Consider the following 18,287-nt stretch of genomic DNA (forward strand, 5'->3'; position numbering starts at 1 on the left):
AAGGTAAGGGGAGAGGAGAGAAAAGGTAAGGGGAGAGGAGAGAAAAGGTAAGGGGAGAGGAGAGAAAAGGTAAGGGGAGAGGAGAGAAAAGGTAAGGGGAGAGGAGAGAAAAGGTAAGGGGAGAGGAGAGAAAAGGTAAGGGGAGAGGAGAGAAAAGGTAAAAGAGAAAAGGTAAGGGGAGAGAGAAAAGGTAAGGGGAGAGAGAAAAGGTAAGGTAAGAGAGAAAAGGTAAGGGGAGAGAGAAAAGGTAAGGTAAGAGAGAAAAGGTAAGGTAAGAGAGAAAAGGTAAGGGGAGAGGAGAGAAAAGGTAAGGGGAGAGGAGAGAAAAGGTAAGGGGGAGAGGAGGAAAGGTAAGGAGGAGAGGTAAGGAGAGGAGAGAAAAGGTAAGGAGAGGAGGAAAGGTAAGGAGAGGAGGAAAGGTAAGGAGAGGAGGAAAGGTAAGGAGAGGAGAGGTAAGGAGAGGAGAAAGGTAAGGAGAGGAGAGAAAAGGTAAGGAGGGGAGAGAAAAGGTAAGGAGGGGAGAGGAGAGAAAAGGTAAGGAGGGGAGAGGAGAGAAAAGGTAAGGAGGGGAGAGGAGAGAAAAGGTGAGGAGAGGAGAGGAGAGGAAAGGTGAGGAGGGGAGAGGAGAGGAGAAAAGGTGAGGAGGGGAGAGGAGAGGAGAAAAGGCGAGGAGGGGAGAGGAGAAAAGGAGAGGAGAAAAGGCGAGGAGGGGAGAGGAGAAAAGGAGAGGAGAAAAGGTGAGGAGGGGAGAGGAGAGGAGAAAAAGGTGAGGAGGGGAGAGGAGAGGAGAAAAAGGTGAGGAGGGGAGAGGAGAGGAGAAAAAGGTGAGGAGGGGAGAGGAGAGGAGAAAAAGGTGAGGAGGGGAGAGGAGAGGAGAAAAGGTGAGGGGGGGAGAAAAGGAGAGGAGAAAAGGTGAGGAGGGGAGAAAAGGAGAGGAGAAAAGGTGAGGAGAGGAGAAAAGGTGAGGAGGGGAGAAAAGGAGAGGAGAAAAGGTGAGGAGAGGAGAGGAGAGGAGAAAAAGGAGGGGAGAGGAGAGGAGAAAAAGGAGGGGAGAGGAGAGGAGAAAAAGGAGGGGAGAGGAATGGAGAAAATGTAAGGAGAGGAGAGAGGAGAGGAGAAAATGTAAGGAGGGGAGAGAGGAGAGGAGAAAATGTAAGGAGGGGAGAGAGAGGAGAGGAGAAAATGTAAGGAGGGGAGAGATGAGAGGAGAAAATGTAAGGAGGGGAGAGGAGAGGAGAAAAAGGAGGGGAGAGGAGAGGAGAAAAAGGAGGGGAGAGGAGAGGAGAAAAAGGAGGGGAGAGGAGAGGAGAAAAAGGAGGGGAGAGGAGAGGAGAAAAAGGAGGGGAGAGGAGAGGAGAAAAAGTGAGAGGAAAGGAGGAGAAAGTGAGAGGAAAGGAGGAGAAAGTGAGAGGAAAGGAGGAGAAAGTGAGAGGAAAGGAGGAGAAAGTGAGGAGAGAAGGAGAAAGGAGAAAGGAGAAAAAGTGAGGAGAGGAGACGAGAGGAGAAAAAGTGAGGAGAGGTGACGAGAGGAGAAAAAGTGAGGAGAGGAGACGAGAGGAGAAAAAGTGAGGAGAGGAGAAAAAGTGAGGAGAGGAGAAAAAGTGAGGAGAGGAGAAAAAGTGAGGAGAGGAGAAAAAGTGAGGAGAGGAGAAAAAGTGAGGAGAGGAGAAAAAGTGAGGAGAGGAGAAAAAAGTGAGGAGAGGAGAAAAAGTGAGGAGGAGAGGAGAAAAGTGAGGAGAGGAGAAAAAGTGAGGAGAGGAGAAAAAGTGAGGAGAGGAGAAAAAGTGAGGAGAGGAGAAAAAGTGAGGAGAGGAGACGAGAGGAGAATAAGTGAGGAGAGGCGAGGAGAAAAAGTGAGGAGAGGCGAGGAGAAAAAGTGAGGAGAGGCGAGGAGAAAAAGTGAGGAGAGGCGAGGAGAAAAAGTGAGGAGAGGAGACGAGGAGAAAAAGTGAGGAGAGGCGTGGAGAAACAGTGAGGAGAGTCGAGGAGAAAAAGTGAGGAGAGGCGAGGAGAAAAAGTGAGGAGAGGAGAGGAGAAAAAGTGAGGAGAGGAGAGGAGAAAAAGTGAGGAGAGGAGACGAGGAGAAAAGTGAGGAGAGGAGACGAGGAGAAAAAGTGAGGAGAGGAGACGAGGAGAAAAAGTGAGGAGAGGAGACGAGGAGAAAAAGTGAGGGAGAGGAGACGAGGAGAAAAAGTGAGGAGAGGAGAGGAGTAATAGTGAGGAGAGGAGAGGAGAAAAAGTGAGGAGAGGAGAGGAGAAAAAGTGAGGAGAGGAGTGGAGAAAAAGTGAGGAGAGGAGACGAGAGGAGAAAAAGTGAGGAGAGGTGACGAGAGGAGAAAAAGTGAGGAGAGGAGACGAGAGGAGAAAAAGTGAGGAGAGGGGAGAGAAGAAAAAGTGAGGGAGAGGAGACGAGGAGAAAAAGTGAGGAGAGGAGACGAGGAGAAAAAGTGAGGAGAGGAGACGAGGAGAAAAAGTGAGGAGAGGAGACGAGGAGAAAAAGTGAGGAGACGAGGAGAAAAAGTGAGGAGACGAGGAGAAAAAGTGAGGAGACGAGGAGAAAAAGTGAGGAGGCGAGGAGAAAAAGTGAGGAGAGGCGAGGAGAAAAAGTGAGGAGAGGCGAGGAGAAAAAGTGAGGAGAGGCGAGGAGAAAAGTGAGGAGAGGAGACGAGGAGAAAAAGTGAGGAGAGGAGACGAGGAGAAAAAAGTGAGGAGAGGAGACGAGGAGAAAAAGTGAGGAGGGGAGAAAAAGTGAGGAGAGGAGAAAAAGTGAGGAGAGGAGAAAAAAGTGGAGGAGAGGAGAAAAAGTGAGGAGAGGAGACGAGGAGGAAAAGTGAGGAGAGGAGACGAGGAGAAAAAGTGAGGAGAGGAGACGAGGAGAAAAAGTGAGGAGAGGAGAAAAAGTGAGGAGAGGTGACGAGAGGAGAAAAAGTGAGGAGAGGAGACGAGAGGAGAAAAAGTGAGGAGAGGGGAGAGAAGAAAAAGTGTGAAGAGGAGAGGAGATGGAGATGGAGAAAAAGTGAGGAGGGGCGAGGAGAAAAAGTGAGGAGAGGCGAGGAGAAAAAGTGAGGAGAGGCGAGGAGAAAAAGTGAGGAGAGGCGAGGAGAAAAAGTGAGGAGAGGAGAGGAGAAAAAGTGAGGAGAGGCGAGGAGAAAAAGTGAGGAGAGGGGAGAGAAGAAAAAGTGTGAAGAGGAGAGGAGATGGAGATGGAGAAAAAGTGAGGAGGGGCGAGGAGAAAAAGTGAGGAGAGGCGAGGAGAAAAAGTGAGGAGAGGAGAGGAGAAAAAGTGAGGAGAGGAGAGGAGAAAAAGTGAGGAGAGGAGAGGAGAAAAAGTGAGGAGAGGAGAGGAGAAAAAGTGAGGAGAGGAGAGGAGAAAAAGTGACGAGAGGAGAGGAGAGGAGAAAAAGTGACGAGAGGAGAAAAGCGAGAGGAGAAAAAGTGAGGAGAGGAGAAAAAGTGAGGAGGGGAGGAGTAAAAGTGAGGAGAGGAGAGGAAAAAAAGTGAGGAGAGGGGAGGAGAAAAAGTGAGGAGAGGAGAGGGAGTGGAGATAGGGAGAGTTAATGGGTGCGGAAGACAGGGAAAGGCAAAAGGTTGGACGATTGGGTGACACGCACGTACACACAGAGGAAAAGTCTCGTAATATTCTTTGTACTTTTTACACAAATTAACTGGATCTCGTTCACCACGAAAAGTAATCAGACCCGTGGCAATCAACACTGTTCACTGGTCAACACTTGTTTTTAATTTCATATATTTACTTACTATGGCAAAGGAATTTTATTCAACGTCCTCCATGCACTGTTTTCTCGACTCAAAGTCGAATGTATTTTGGACAGTGTCTCTTAAATACTTTCCGGTACAATACTTCACGGAATATACAAGTGTACAATGGTCTGATACATGAAGATGCAGGGAAATACCTGCAATAGACTCGTAATTTTTGTCTACGAGGGTGTGTGAAATTGAGAAGTACCAGACAAATTCTAAAAGTGTCATCAACTCTGAGGGAATGGAGTGATGCACAAGGAAACAGAATCAACAAGGAATCAGATACTTCCAATAGATTTCAGGGTAGCCGAGGTCATTTCTCCAAGATGTAGATCCCTCATGTGAGCACTTCTATTCAAATTGTAGATTGGATAAAAATTAAATCAAAATATTCTATCCTGGTATTACCATGTAAAAACCAAACAGTTGCAGGCAGGCAGGCAGGCAGGCATTCAGGCAGGCTCGCAGGTAGTCTGACAGACAGGGAATCAGGCAAGTATTCAGGCAGGCACGCAAACAATCAAACAGTCATTGAGGCAGGCAGGAAGACAGGCAGGGATTTAAGCAGTCACACGCTCATTCATTCATTCAAGCAACTGGATTAAGAGTCACGTCACATAACGTGCATTGCTTCGACAAGTTAGCACAGTTGTGTACAAAGGCCCCGCGTGTCCGCAGGTGCAGTTACAATAACGTCACGTCTGAACAATACACATGGACGAATTCTAACATTGCTCTTCCCTCTGCTCCACCACGAACCCCGTCGCTTCCGAGTGATGGTGGAGAGTCTACGCAAGAGGCGCTGTTGATGCGGCCGAAGCCGTCACCTTTGCCCCTTTTGGGAGCCGTGGGGACAGGTAACAGTCTATGCTAGGAATTGCAAGAGCGGAACTCTAACCCACAACTAAGCGAATGCGAGATCAGCACTATTCCGATGACGGCACCGAGAGGGTGCCACGGAATTGAGCAAGTACCAAGTGCCAGTCAACACTGAGGAAGGAATGTGGCACCCGGTGAAGAACGGGTTAAAAGGAAAGGCTACAAGCCCCCTTCGCTACTAAGAGGGTGTCGAGGAGATGAACGAAATAGCCCGGCAGCAACCTCAATAAAATTAACAAAGTGCCAACAGTCCAGTTTCGCAAGGAGTTAACTCGGGTCATAAACCCAAAACCGTCCGTGTCGGTGGTTACTGAACCGCGGGGCCCTCCCTCCCTCCTTGTAAACCCTACGATGGAAACCAGAAGGGGCCAAGGGGGTGTGGAGTGCAGGGGGGGGGGGCGAGTGAATGGAGATGAGGGGACGAGGGGGGATGAGGGGGCGAGGGGGGTAAAGGTGGAAAAGGTGGATAAGGGGTAAAGGTGGAAAAGGTGGATAAGGGGTAAAGGTGGAAAAGGTGGATAAGGGGTAAAGGTGGAAAAGGTGGATAAGGGGTAAAGGTGGAAAAGGTGGATAAGGGGTAAAGGTGGAAAAGGGGTAAAGGTGGAAAAGGGGTAAAGGTGGAAAAGGGGTAAAGGTGGAAAAGGGGTAAAGGTGGAAAAGGGGTAAAGGTGGAAAAGGGGTAAAGGTGGAAAAGGGGTAAAGGTGGAAAAGGGGGCGAAGGTGGAAAAGGGGGCGAAGGTGGAAAAGGGGGAAAAGGGGGCGAAGGGGGGAAAGGGGGCGAAGGGGGAAAAGGGGGCGAAGGGGGAAAAGGGGGCGAAGGGGGAAAAGGGGGCGAAGGGGGGAAAAGGGGGCGAAGGGGGGAAAAGGGGGCGAAGGGGGAAAAGGGGGCGAAGGGGGAAAAGGGGGCGAAGGGGGAAAAGGGGGCGAAGGGGGAAAAGGGGGCGAAGGGGGAAAAGGGGGCGAAGGGGGAAAAGGGGGCGAAGGGGGAAAAGGGGGCGAAGGGGGAAAAGGGGGCGAGGGAATACGAAGGGCGAGGGAATACGAAGGGCGAGGGAATACGAAGGGCGAGGGAATACGAAGGGGGAGGGAATACGAAGGGGGAGGGAATATGAAAGGTGAGGAAGTGAAGGGTGAGGGAGGGTTGAAGGTGGTGAAGTGGGTGAAGGAAGGGAGGGAGGGAGGGAGGGAGGGAGGGAGGGTTGAAGGGGGGAGGGAGGGAGGGTTGAAGGGGGGAGGGAGGGAGGGTTGAAGGGGGGAGGGTTGAAGGGTCTGAAGGGGGAGGGAAGTTGAAGGGGGTGAGGGGTGAAGGATGGTGGTGGAGGGGGACGGGGGCTGAAGTGGAATGGGGGGGGGAGTGAAAGGGGACGAGATGGGAGTCCCTGAAACCAGGAGGATCGACCGAGTGAATAATCTGAAACTTCCGAACTTGAACTCAAAGTCAAAATTTGAACAATCTAACGTGAGGAGTTCGAATATATTGTAGACAGGTCAACGCTACATCTGTAGGGTATCAATGTATACTTGTTTCCAACCTCAAACATTAGTTTTAAGAATAGTTTTGCATCAACGCGTTCTCGTTTGGGGGCAGATAGAATGAAGCAGTAAAAGGAATCGAAATGGTGAAACATTACGCTTCCGTATTCTCAACTAACTAAAGAAAATTACTAGGGGAGCAAAGACCCCAAGTATTCGTGAATGGCAAAGTAGAAATAAGAAAGAAATAATGGCAAATAGAAGTAATAATAGAAGAAAAAAAATAGAAGAAGAAAAAAATAGAAGAAAAAAAATAATAATAAATATAACAAATGCATTCTGGATTAAAAACGAAAGAACAAAAAACCCAAAGACGTACCAATTCCGAGAGAAGCGAGGAATGTTGTGATGGGCACCAGGAAGTTAGTAAACATCCTGACCCCTCCTGCAACGAAAGAAAAATCTCGTTAATTCGGCGAAAGAAACTACGTCAGGTTGTCAAAAGAAGTAATGTGCGAAATTGGCAGTGGCCGACAAGTCTATCGAAATTAGAGCCTTTATTAGTCCGACGTTTCGCTTGATAAAGCTCTCAGAAACGAAACGTCGTTCTAATAAAGGTTCCGTCATCACGTGGTACATCTATTGATGCACTTGTCAAAAGACTGGGTCAATCTCCCGTGGCCTTGACCCGAATGACAAAGATTAGGTCAATAGTTGACCTGCACAATGTCTTAACTACTTGATTACTCGTTGATTTCTATACTTGTTTACTTACCTTCATACTGCAAGGCATTGTGGATTGTTTTAAACAAGATTGTGGGTTGCCAAAGCGGTATAGATTAGCAGTAGACAGCCTCACGAACCGGAAAGAAATCATTTCCCGTGCAGACGAGGGGTGGGGGGGATAGTTATTCTCAACCAGTCGGATTATGAAAGTAAAACTTTCGATCTCTTAAAGGACATTGATATGAAAAATTGACGAAAAAAAAAACGCATTCATTTTAGGTTACCTACTAATTAATTCATTTATCCTTTGTTTACTTATCCGTGGGAGAGTGATCCAAGCGCCACGGGCCCCCCCCAGACCCAGATTTCGTGGTCAACCAACCGACCTGGGCTACCTGGGAGTTGGATTATTCTCCCACCGAGTTTCCCTGGTCGAGGGAAACGAAACCTACTCCCACCAGGCGGTTGAGCACGAAATCAGGAGATACATGGTGCTTGGATCGCTCTCCCATAGAGCTACACTTCTCTTTCAATGGAATTTGTGTTACCTGTGAGAAGGGCTACTACAGAATTGTTGAATAACCTGACAACATAAAATAATTCCCTTAAGAGACCTACATTAACGATAAACAGTAACTGGTATACGTACCGGGTACACAACATTTACTAACACCACGTTATATTTGCATTAATTTTTGTGTTTCTATTTGATACTGCCTCGAAAAAAAAGAGCGTGAATTTCCTAACGCCCTAAAAATAAACATAAAAGATAAAATAAAAAATAAAACAATAAAATGAAACGATAACTAAATAATTACGTAAATCTCGATATTGAACTATTAATTAACCCTTTGCTCCAGGCTATTTTACTCATCTGTACAATCACGAGCCAAAGTCTAGACCCACGCTGCAACTAGTTATATTTTCATTCTACCTTACGTTTTTCCGAGTACGTGATATATTTTTCACATGTATTTAGCCTCAAGTAATTTCTTGAATAAATAAAACTTTCTAACAAAGAACTTAATTTTGTACAATGAAAAAACTAAACTTTTGCTCGTGACTGTACGTACACGGTGATCCCGTCAAAAGAAGGGGGTCCACTGTAAAACGCCCTTTACTTACCTTAGAAATAGTGCAGACTCTAGGAAAAGGCTGTAGGGAATACGAAAGTATTCGTTCTCTAGAGTATTTTCACCAGTTTATCCCTACAACAGCTCTCCACGATTTCTGTTTCTTTCGTTCCCGCCAAGAGTTTCCCTTCAGCCGAGGAAGACCCCTGAGCAGCGAGGGTCAAACGTCAATTTCACCGTTATTCACGACTTAAATATTTGTTCTGGCTGGCGTTAGACGATTTAAGGAATAAATCATATGTGCGGCGAAAGGGTCGAGTCCAACAACGTGTACTCGTTCTCCTTCCAGAGTCTTGCACCAGCACCGTCTGTTCCTGTCGTGGTGCAAGACAGTCCCAGTCAGTGGTGTGGTGTGCACATGCGTACCGCTTCCAATCTTCCGCTGGGTAGAGCAGGAAACGACCCGAGTCGATACCGTTCTCGGGGGAGTGAGTTCGTAGACCGAACACCAGACACTAACTTGGTTTCACTTCCAACAGAGAACGACTACTGTGTGCACGAGACTAACGATGCGAGAGGGAAGCCTCTGAAGTTCGCGCTTGAACTGATCCTGTGGTGAAGAATGTTGACCCTGTCGACCCACAGTTAACGACGTTTGAGATTGACTTATTGGTTCACCTGACCTGAAATGGGTTTGACCAGGTCACAATGACCCTAGGTCACGTAATTATTTAATCAGTCACCACGGGAGAAGGGTCACGTACAGCTTTCTCAAACAAAAGACCAATTATGGTCACCTAAAGGGTTTTATTCTGCCCAACGCCAGACCATATATTTTGTTGTAGAAATCTGTCCGCAAAAGGATCGTAGCGTAATCGGTAGCGTGCTGGTCTCTCGTTTAGTTGTGGGTTCGAATCCCATAATCTTCAGATTCCCTAACAGCGACTTGTCCCAACAGTGCCTTCGGCGCACAGGGCAAAGGCCGCAGCTACTCAGCACCTCCTGGCGTAGGCTCCTCACCTTGACCAAAGAGTGCTGGTGTCAAATGACAAAATAATCCAAAGACTCATCATTGACCTCTGTGCCTTTTCATTTCTTGCCGTGGATACAAACGATTTGCCATGTACAGTGTAATTGATCCAAAGACACGTGTAGGTATAGGTTGGAGTTTTGAACGAAAATTAATTCTATTTAAAATGGCAATTGCCGACAGAATGGTCGGTAGACACCGTGGGAGGATGGAACCTTTATTAAATGTACAACGTTTTGATTGTTGAGGAGTTTTCAAATACGCAGAATACAACCTCTAAGCTATTTCTACATACGAGTGGACGGGGGTGCTATTTAATTAGAGTGTAGGACAAAACGTCATTGGGTGTTTTACCTGGGGTTTGTTTTGCCTTGGGGGCTGTTTTGTCCGGGGGGAGGAGCTGTTTCGTCTGGGGGAGGGGTTGTTTCGTCCGGGGGGAGGGGTTGTTTCGTCCGGGGGGAGGGGTTGTTTCGTCCGGGGGGAGGGGTTGTTTCGTCCGGGGGGAGGGGTTGTTTCGTCCGGGGGAAGGGGTTGTTTCGTCCGGGGGAAGGGGTTGTTTCGTCCGGGGGAAGGGGTTGTTTCGTCCGGGGGAAGGGGTTGTTTCGTCCGGGGGAAGGGGTTGTTTCGTCCGGGGGAAGGGGTTGTTTCGTCCGGGGGGAGGGGTTGTTTCGTCCGGGGGAAGGGGTTGTTTCGTCCGGGGGGAGGGGTTGTTTCGTCCGGGGGGAGGGGTTGTTTCGTCCGGGGGGAGGGGTTGTTTCGTCCGGGGGAAGGGGTTGTTTCGTCCGGGGGAAGGGGTTGTTTCGTCCGGGGGAAGGGGTTGTTTCGTCCGGGGGAAGGGGTTGTTTCGTCAGGGGGAAGCTTAGAGCTTAGAGGTGCTTCTGGTACTTAAAGCTTCAACAACCGTATTGTAGTTAGGTAGAGGGCAGGATAGATAAGATGGGGGAGAGGGAGGGAGGGAGGGAAGGAGGGGGGATTCGGGGGGTTAGTGTAAGGAAAGAATGAAATGGAAGGAAGTTAGAGGGTAGGTGTGGGGCAGACCCACTTGCTCTTTTCCCGTTTTGTACTTCAAAGGTTCCATCTTCATGTCTACCGACCAAAATTTCTTTAAACAAATAAAATTCTAAGTAAAAACCTCGCAATCACGCATTACTCTGAAAAACAAATAATCCGCATTACCACACTAGATACGCTAAAGATTTTTTCCATAGATACATTTCTATCAAATTAATTAGAATATACAAGTCAACAATACTGCAAATGAAAGAAAACGTTAAGGGCAAACTTTAAAATCTGGAATAATGTTCCCCTTTCTTCATGAACCCAAGACGCCAGTTTCGATGCGCCTGAAAGAAGTTCCTCCATTATTAGCTCTGCTTTCGATCTTTTACATACGCAACCAACACATGTGCTACATGACGTATTTGCTCACAAGGAAAGTACACGTTCCCGAACGTTCTCGTATCGAGGCTAACAACCTCGTTTCATGTGAAAGGACTCGACCCAATCAGACAGCGGCCTCGTTTCATTTCAGTGATGGCAGACGTGGTGGTGGTGGGGAGGTAGGGAGAGAGGGAGAGAAGGAGAGAGGGAGAGAGAGAGAGGGAGGTAGGGAGAGAGTATCTATTAATTACCCTTTTTGTTGCTGCCCTCGTGGTGTCGCTTGTTTACTCTCCATTTTCCCTGTTAGCGGCGCGGCGGGGCTGGGGTGGCTCTTCGCCCACAAGAACCCTAGATTAAACAAACTAGTGTTGGGTGGGCGAAAGATGGGTGTGGAGTGGGTGGATGGGTATTAAATGGTCGATGGATGGGAGTTGGATGGGCAATGGATGGGCAAAGGATGGGTATTGGATGGGCAATGGATGGGCGATGGACGAGTGTTGGATGGGCGATGGATGAGAGTTGGATGGTCGATGGATGGGAGTTGGATGGTCGATGGATGTGTGTTGGATGGGCGATGGATGTGTGATGGATGGACGATGGATGTGTGATGGATGGACGATGGATGTGTGATGGATGGACGATGGATGTGTGTTGGATGTGTGATGGATGGACGATGGATGGGCAATGGATGGGTGTTGGATGGGCAATGGATAGGCGATGGATGGGAGTTGGATGGGCGATGGATGGAAGTTGGATGGGCGATGGATGGACGATGGATGTGTGATGGATGGTCGATGGATGTGTGTTGGATGGGCGATTGATGGGTGTTAGATGGGCGATGGATGTGTGATGGATGGGCGATGGATGGGCGTTAGATGGACGATGGATGGGCGTTAGATGGGCAATGAATGGGCGATGGATGGGAGTTGGATGGTCGATGGATGTGTTTTGGATGGTCGATGGATGGGTGTTGGATGGGCGATGGATAAGCGATGGATGGGTGTTGGATGGGCAATGGATGGGTGTTGGATGGGCAATGGATGGGTGTTGGATGGGCAATGGATGGGTGTTGGATGGGCAATGGATGGGTGTTGGATGGGCAATGGATGGGTGTTGGATGGGCAATGGATGGGTGTTGGATGGGCAATGGATGGGTGTTGGATGGGCAATGGATGGGTGTTGGATGGGCAATGGATGGGCAATGGATGGGTGTTGGATGGGCAATGGATGGGTGTTGGATGGGCAACGGATGGGTGTTGGATGGGCAACGGATGGGTGTTGGATGGGCAACGGATGGGTGTTGGATGGGCAACGGATGGGTGTTGGATGGGCAATGGATGGGCAACGGATGGGTGTTGGATGGGCAACGGATGGGTGTTGGATGGGCAACGGATGGGTGTTGGATGGGCAACGGATGGGTGTTGGATGGGCAACGGATGGGTGTTGGATGGGCAATGGATGGGTGTTGGATGGGCAATGGATGGGTGTTGGATGGGCAATGGATGGGTGTTGGATGGGCAACGGATGGGTGTTGGATGGGCAACGGATGGGTGTTGGATGGGCAACGGATGGGTGTTGGATGGGCAACGGATGGGTGTTGGATGGGCAATGGATGGGTGTTGGATGGGCAATGGATGGGTGTTGGATGGGCAATGGATGGGTGTTGGATGGGCAATGGATGGGCAATGGATGGGTGTTGGATGGGCGATGGATGGGTGTTGGATGGGCGATGGATGGGCGATGGATGGGTGTTGGATGGGCGATGGCTGGGCGATGGATAGGTGTTGGATGGGCAATGGATGGGCAACGGATGGGTGTTGGATGGGCAACGGATGGGTGTTGGATGGGCAACGGATGGGTGTTGGATGGGCAACGGATGGGTGTTGGATGGGCAACGGATGGGTGTTGGATGGGCAACGGATGGGTGTTGGATGGGCGATGGATGGGTGTTGGATGGATGGATGTTGGATGGGCGATGGATGGGCGATGGATGGGTGTGGAGCGGGTGGATGGGTGTGGAGCGGGTGGATGGGTGTGGAGCGGGTGGATGGGTAGGTGCATGCCTTGCCTGGCCACCTCACATACGAGGAAGAGTCATTTTGGTGTGTTTGTGTGTGCGCGCGTGTGCACTTGCGTGTATGTACGTGTGTATGCATGTATGTATGTATGTACAGGTCAGGTCCGTAAGCCAACAAGTCGAGACCTACTGCTGTGACCCCGTTGCACCTCACTGACATTATCTTGGCTAATACCAAACGATTAAGAAGCTTGCGAAGTCTGTCAGGAGAGTGATTAAGATAATCTCTATTAAGACAGACCTTTATCTCAACGCTTTGTCGACAAAAGATCAAATCTGTTTAATCATACTTCCTAACGGTGCAGGGAATGCCACTGTAGCTAAGATGTCAATCACGTATGTCAGTATCTTGCTATACGAGTTTTGGAAGGCCTTGCTCAATCGAGCGTTTTTGTGCTAACTGTGCCTGCCTTCCAAGCATAACTGTTACGCAGCATTATTTCAATTAATGTTAAGATTTACTTGTGTCGTCTCGTTCTTTCGTACTAAGGACAGTTTCAATACAAAACCTCCGATTCCACGTGGCTGCAAATTTACATTACGTAACAATTTAACAAAAACATTTTATGTACTCTTGTCTATGACCTTGGGGAACCAAGGTCAAACAATGACCTTTACGTCTCGTGGCCATCTCCAGACGGCACCTTATAACTTGGCTCATTTGTGGCACTCCAACCTGGCATCTGCTGTCGAGACCTCTCCAATTTATACGTGGACAGACCGTCCCTCAAAATGCAACTTCGAAGTTACTTCGTACGCACTGCAGCAGGCCTAGCAACGGTACACAAAACTCCCAAGAGATCTTGGGTCACTGAATTACCGGGATTACTTGCTGACCTCGCTCATAACAGCATTACTTCTGACCCGAGCAGTGACCGAGGGTCAGGGAAGGGCCTGCCTACCATCCACAAGACAAGACGAGACGAGATAAAAGGGAAACGTACGTTTGATGGGTTTGAGAGTACAAGCCTTGGCTGGCCACCTACTTTTTAATGGGGAAGAAGCCCTTTGGTGTGCGCGCGCGTGTATCATTATTATATTTATATATATATATATATATATATATATATATATATATATATAATATACATACATGTACAGTATATGTATATAGATATACGTATTGATGTAAGTATATACATGTATATGTATATACAAATGTAGGTATGTATATGTACGAGTGTAACACACACTCACTCTCTCGTTACTCGCCTGTGACCCGAGTGTGGCCGTGGGCAGTGACCTGGACACGTGCCACTGCACTTTGTACTCTCCAGTTCAGGGTTCCTTCCGTGGACTCGTTACCTCTATAGTTGCTTCTATCATCTGGTTGGTGTAGAAGAACCGCGTAGCTGCGGCCGAAAGCATCTACGTTACCACTATGTGCAGTATTCACCAAATATCCATTTCCGCCCGGCTCGGGAGAGCACGAGTATGGCCTCACTGAGGGCGACATCGTCACTTTACCGGCTTGAACCAAATCCGGACAATACAACCACACTTGTCAACCTCCCCCTCCACCCCAGTCCTCTCGACTTGTGGTCCTTAACCCGGATTTCTTCGTCTCCCACAAAAGTATTTCGTCCCTCAGCCTCCTGGAGCTCACTTCAGGAAAAAAAATCAATCCCTTTGCATTATAATTTCTAATCCTACTAATACCGGACAAACTTCGTGATATAACGGATCTGTCCGGTATTTCCATCGGATATAACGAATCCTCAGCTATAACGAATCTTCAGATATAACAACAGACCCCTGTCCCCATATCGTCCGTTATATCAAGGATTTACTGTATTTAGTAATCTAGTGCATTTAGCTTCAGTTTTGTGGTCCACTTTATGAATGTAGGTCATTTTGTACCTGCCATCCCTCTATCCTGGTCACCCTCACCCTCTTCAGGTCTCCATTTCTGCGACTCCAGAACAACTTCGGCTCAATATTGTCCCCAAGGATGAAATACAACACTTAAGAAAATGTTTAAATGACTGAACAATTAAATCAATTCCATGTCAATGGGTTGTCGAAACCAAGAACCATTAACACACACACCTTCCTAAAAAAAAAAAAAAATCCGGGAAACCTTAGCATTTAGAAAAAATATACACATGTATGTGTATGTGTATGTGTGTGTGTGTGTACGTGCGTTTGTGATAACTATGTTCAAAGCGTAATCAAAGAAAACGTTTGAAAACTATTCGAAAGACGTTAAAAAAGAACAATTTGTCCGAGAATTGTCATGATTAAAAACTATTACAAATGATGCATGTACATTTGTCGAAAAGGATAGTGGTAGAAGACTGTTGAATAAGGCTGCCCGAGAAAGTTCCTAATTCTGAAGAAGGGCGGCAAACGAACTCAAGTATTTGCAACACTACAGTTTTGTAAAGCAAAATTCAAACGAGTAAATTTGTATTCAGAAAGGTTGTAAATTACAACAATATGCCGTGGAGTTTAGATCTGTTAATTAGGATTTTGAAGAAAAAAAATTATGGCAAAAAATAATTACCAGTTTCAGACTTAAACCATAATTTCTTAAACAAAAATTAAAATAAAATAAACCAAATAAATAAAAAATAGAAAAAAAAATTAAAAAGAAAAAAAAATAAGGAAATAAAATTAAAAATAAATAAAATAATAAAAATCCAATACTAAACTATGGAATCGACAATGTGGTAGATCAGTGCAAAGCTCTTCCTGACCACTTTCACACTTCCATAAAGCGCGTGTGGTCGACACCGAAGTGGGCCGCGTGGTCGACACCGAAGTGGGCCGCGTGGTCGACACCGAAGTGGGCCGCGTGGTCGACACCGAAGTGGGCCGCGTGGTCGACACCGAAGTGGGCCGCGTGGTCGACACCGAAGTGGGCCGCGTGGTCGACACCGAAGTGGGCCGCGTGGTCGACACCGAAGAGGGGCGCGTGGTCGACACCGAAGTGGGCCGCGTGGTCGACACCGAAGTGGGCCGCGTGGTCGACACCGAAGTGGGCCGCGTGGTCGACACCGAAGTGGGCCGCGTGGTCGACACCGAAGTGGGCCGCGTGGTCGACACCGAAGTGGGCCGCGTGGTCGACACCGAAGTGGGCCGCGTGGTCGACACCGAAGTGGGCCGCGTGGTCGACACCGAAGTGGGCCGCGTGGTCGACACCGAAGTGGGCCGCGTGGTCGACACCGAAGTGGGCCGCGTGGTCGACACCGAAGTGGGCCGCGTGGTCGACACCGAAGTGGGCCGCGTGGTCGACACCGAAGTGGGCCGCGTGGTCGACACCGAAGTGGGCCGCGTGGTCGACACCGAAGTGGGCCGCGTGGTCGACACCGAAGTGGGTCGCGTGGTCGACACCGAAGTGGGTCGCGTGGTCGACACCGAAGTGGGTCGCGTGGTCGACACCGAAGTGGGTCGCGTGGTCGACACCGAAGTGGGGGTTTTCGAGGAAGCCGCAACACGGATCGCGCTAATTAGTGCCGGACTCCCCTGGATGCTGCGACCGTCTCAAAGAAAGAGGACACGTCCCACGGAGAAACAAGATCCATCCTACACGGACTAAAACTTACCGCTCTACCCCGGCAGTGAGAGACGGACGGACAGAGGGACAGACGGGACAGACGGACGGACGAACAGAGGGACAGACGGACCGACAAACATGTACGTACATGTAGATGGAACAAGTTGAATCAACATAATCCAAATCAACACCTTAAACGAATTTAAGGCAACGTCTGGCAAATGTTAGCAAAGAGACGGGAGCCCAATGAGCACGGCTCCAACCTCGCGTACAACCAGAAAAAAATGATGGTTGTCAGTCAACTTCAAATATTCAAGTTTCTAGTTCAACTTTTTCTGTCCACGAGTTTGCCGCGCGGGCTCCTAGAACCGCATAAACGCTGATGCAGCAACGAATTTCCTCTTAATTGAAAAAAGCTTTAAAATTTCTTGTAATTGTGTGTGCTTTCTACGCTGCTGACAAGTTACTTTTAGCCAACATTTGGTCTCCGGTAGAACCAGACAACTCTGTTTAAAAAATTATGCAGGACCTTTTACATGTTCGACTTAAAATACTAGCTTAAAAAAAAGACAAGTAATCTGGTGCAGGGATTAAGAATGCTAAATTCTTCCCTCTGGATTATTACTGGATATGCGTTTTTGATACGGAAAACGTCTTGGGCAAGGACAAACGTCTTAGGCCAGGATTTTTTTTTCTTTTTTTTCGATCAATCAAGTTATCCTTCAAGCTGGTGCTCACCCACCCCCGATCCCACACATAGCTGCATGAAATCGACTCTTAACCTGAATCAATTCAATGGAGTATGCATTCTTACCGAGGGCATTCGTGGATACCAGCGCACCTCAAAACTGTTGTATGATAACTCGCCAACAGAAAAAAAAGTATACGTGGTGCAACAGTGCTTAACAGACATAGGTACTAACTGATGCAATATGCCCTTGTGACAATTTTTTGTATTCTTGTATTATATATATATATATATATATATATATATATATATATATATATATATATATATATATATATATAATATATATATATATATATATTATATATATATATTGCACCGAGTGGTCTCGTACCATCCCATGTAGGTGCCATGAAATATCGACCAGTCTTAAATATTCTTTCTACGGATGTAATGAACATATTGAGATTGAGACTCCTTACACGCGACGGATGGTGGGGGAATCTATCATTAAACACCTCTAGTTTAGTGCAAAGTATAATGCACAAGTATCTCTGCTCTCCATTTCTGTAAACTTCGGAAATCTCCATAACTTGTATAAAAAATACATACCAATATACATACATATATATATACATAATATATACATTATATATATATATATATATATACATACATACATACATATACTTACATATTCTAAAATATTTGAAAGGCTGTTCTTATTATAAATTATTTGAAACTTGTTCCTAATACTGGGGATTTGTGACATATCCCCAAAGGTGTGAGGCCTATCTGTATACCGTATTACAGTGGCAATTTAAATGACAAAGCATGGAGACTTTTTTCTTTTCTTTTTTTGGGGGGGGGTTAAGAACAAGGTCTGAGGTAGAAAAGTAGTGTAAATAAAAATGCAAATAATATAAAAAATATATAGAAACTAAAATACAAACGGGGAAAAAGAACAAGTAGAAAATTACATCATGCGAGCCGTTCATCAAGCAGAATGTGCGGCAGGAAAAAAAAAATTAGTGGCTCTTGTCGGCAGGTAGTTCCGTGTTTGGCACAAGAACATTCAGAAGGCGCTCGGGACGAAAGTGACGTTTCATTGATTAACCTTTGGCCAAGAAGACCTCCAGTAGAGCTCGTAGACCTCCATGTACAACGACACAGCATACGAGAATGCCAATTCGAGTACAACAACAGAAGTGTCACAGTCGGAGAACCAAACAACTCCACGACGATGGCGAGAAAGCATCAATCTTGTGGAAAGGCGTTGAACCGTGTGAGCGGGTACGTCCATCTTGAGTGACTAGCCTAAATCTGCTTTTTCTCTCATTCAAACCGTTGATGGACGGGGCGATTGACAAGCAACCGGCACAGGTGTTTCTTTGCATGAAGTTCGTCCCTCGATCAGACTATGCGCCACTGAGGCGCGTTGGGCTTCGACTTCAGCTGTTAATGATATAGGACAGATTCAGTCCCGCCAAATATCAGCTGAAACTGAGTATTCCTGAACCCAGTGCCACATGCGGCAACGGTTCGGGACTCTGGTGCATTGTGTAGCGAGTGTGTCTAATTAACCATTGTCTTGGATCACGTGTTGGACTCGTGATCGACAGCTATTTCACTCCCGTAAGCGAGATCAGATCTCATATGACCGACTTGTGGATAATGCTGTGATGCTGTGACCTTAC

General features: G+C 47.4%; 1 protein-coding gene across 3 annotated transcripts in view; it reads right to left on the minus strand.

The window, feature by feature from the left end:
• Positions 1 to 18,287, minus strand: part of LOC143020329 (sphingomyelin phosphodiesterase-like) — a 181,204-nt gene that overhangs the window by 43,806 nt on the left and 119,111 nt on the right. For all 3 annotated transcript variants that reach the window (XM_076176652.1, XM_076176650.1, XM_076176651.1), the window contains exon 2: positions 6,497 to 6,562. In XM_076176652.1, coding sequence (XP_076032767.1) covers positions 6,497 to 6,551 — 55 coding nt within the window. In that variant the 5' untranslated portion in view covers positions 6,552 to 6,562. The remainder of the gene's footprint in view (positions 1 to 6,496; positions 6,563 to 18,287) is intronic.

Source organism: Oratosquilla oratoria, chromosome 39 (assembly GCF_046742065.1).
Source record: "Oratosquilla oratoria isolate Oo_2021 chromosome 39, ASM4674206v1, whole genome shotgun sequence".
In the NCBI taxonomy this organism is placed as follows: Eukaryota; Metazoa; Arthropoda; class Malacostraca; order Stomatopoda; family Squillidae; genus Oratosquilla; species Oratosquilla oratoria.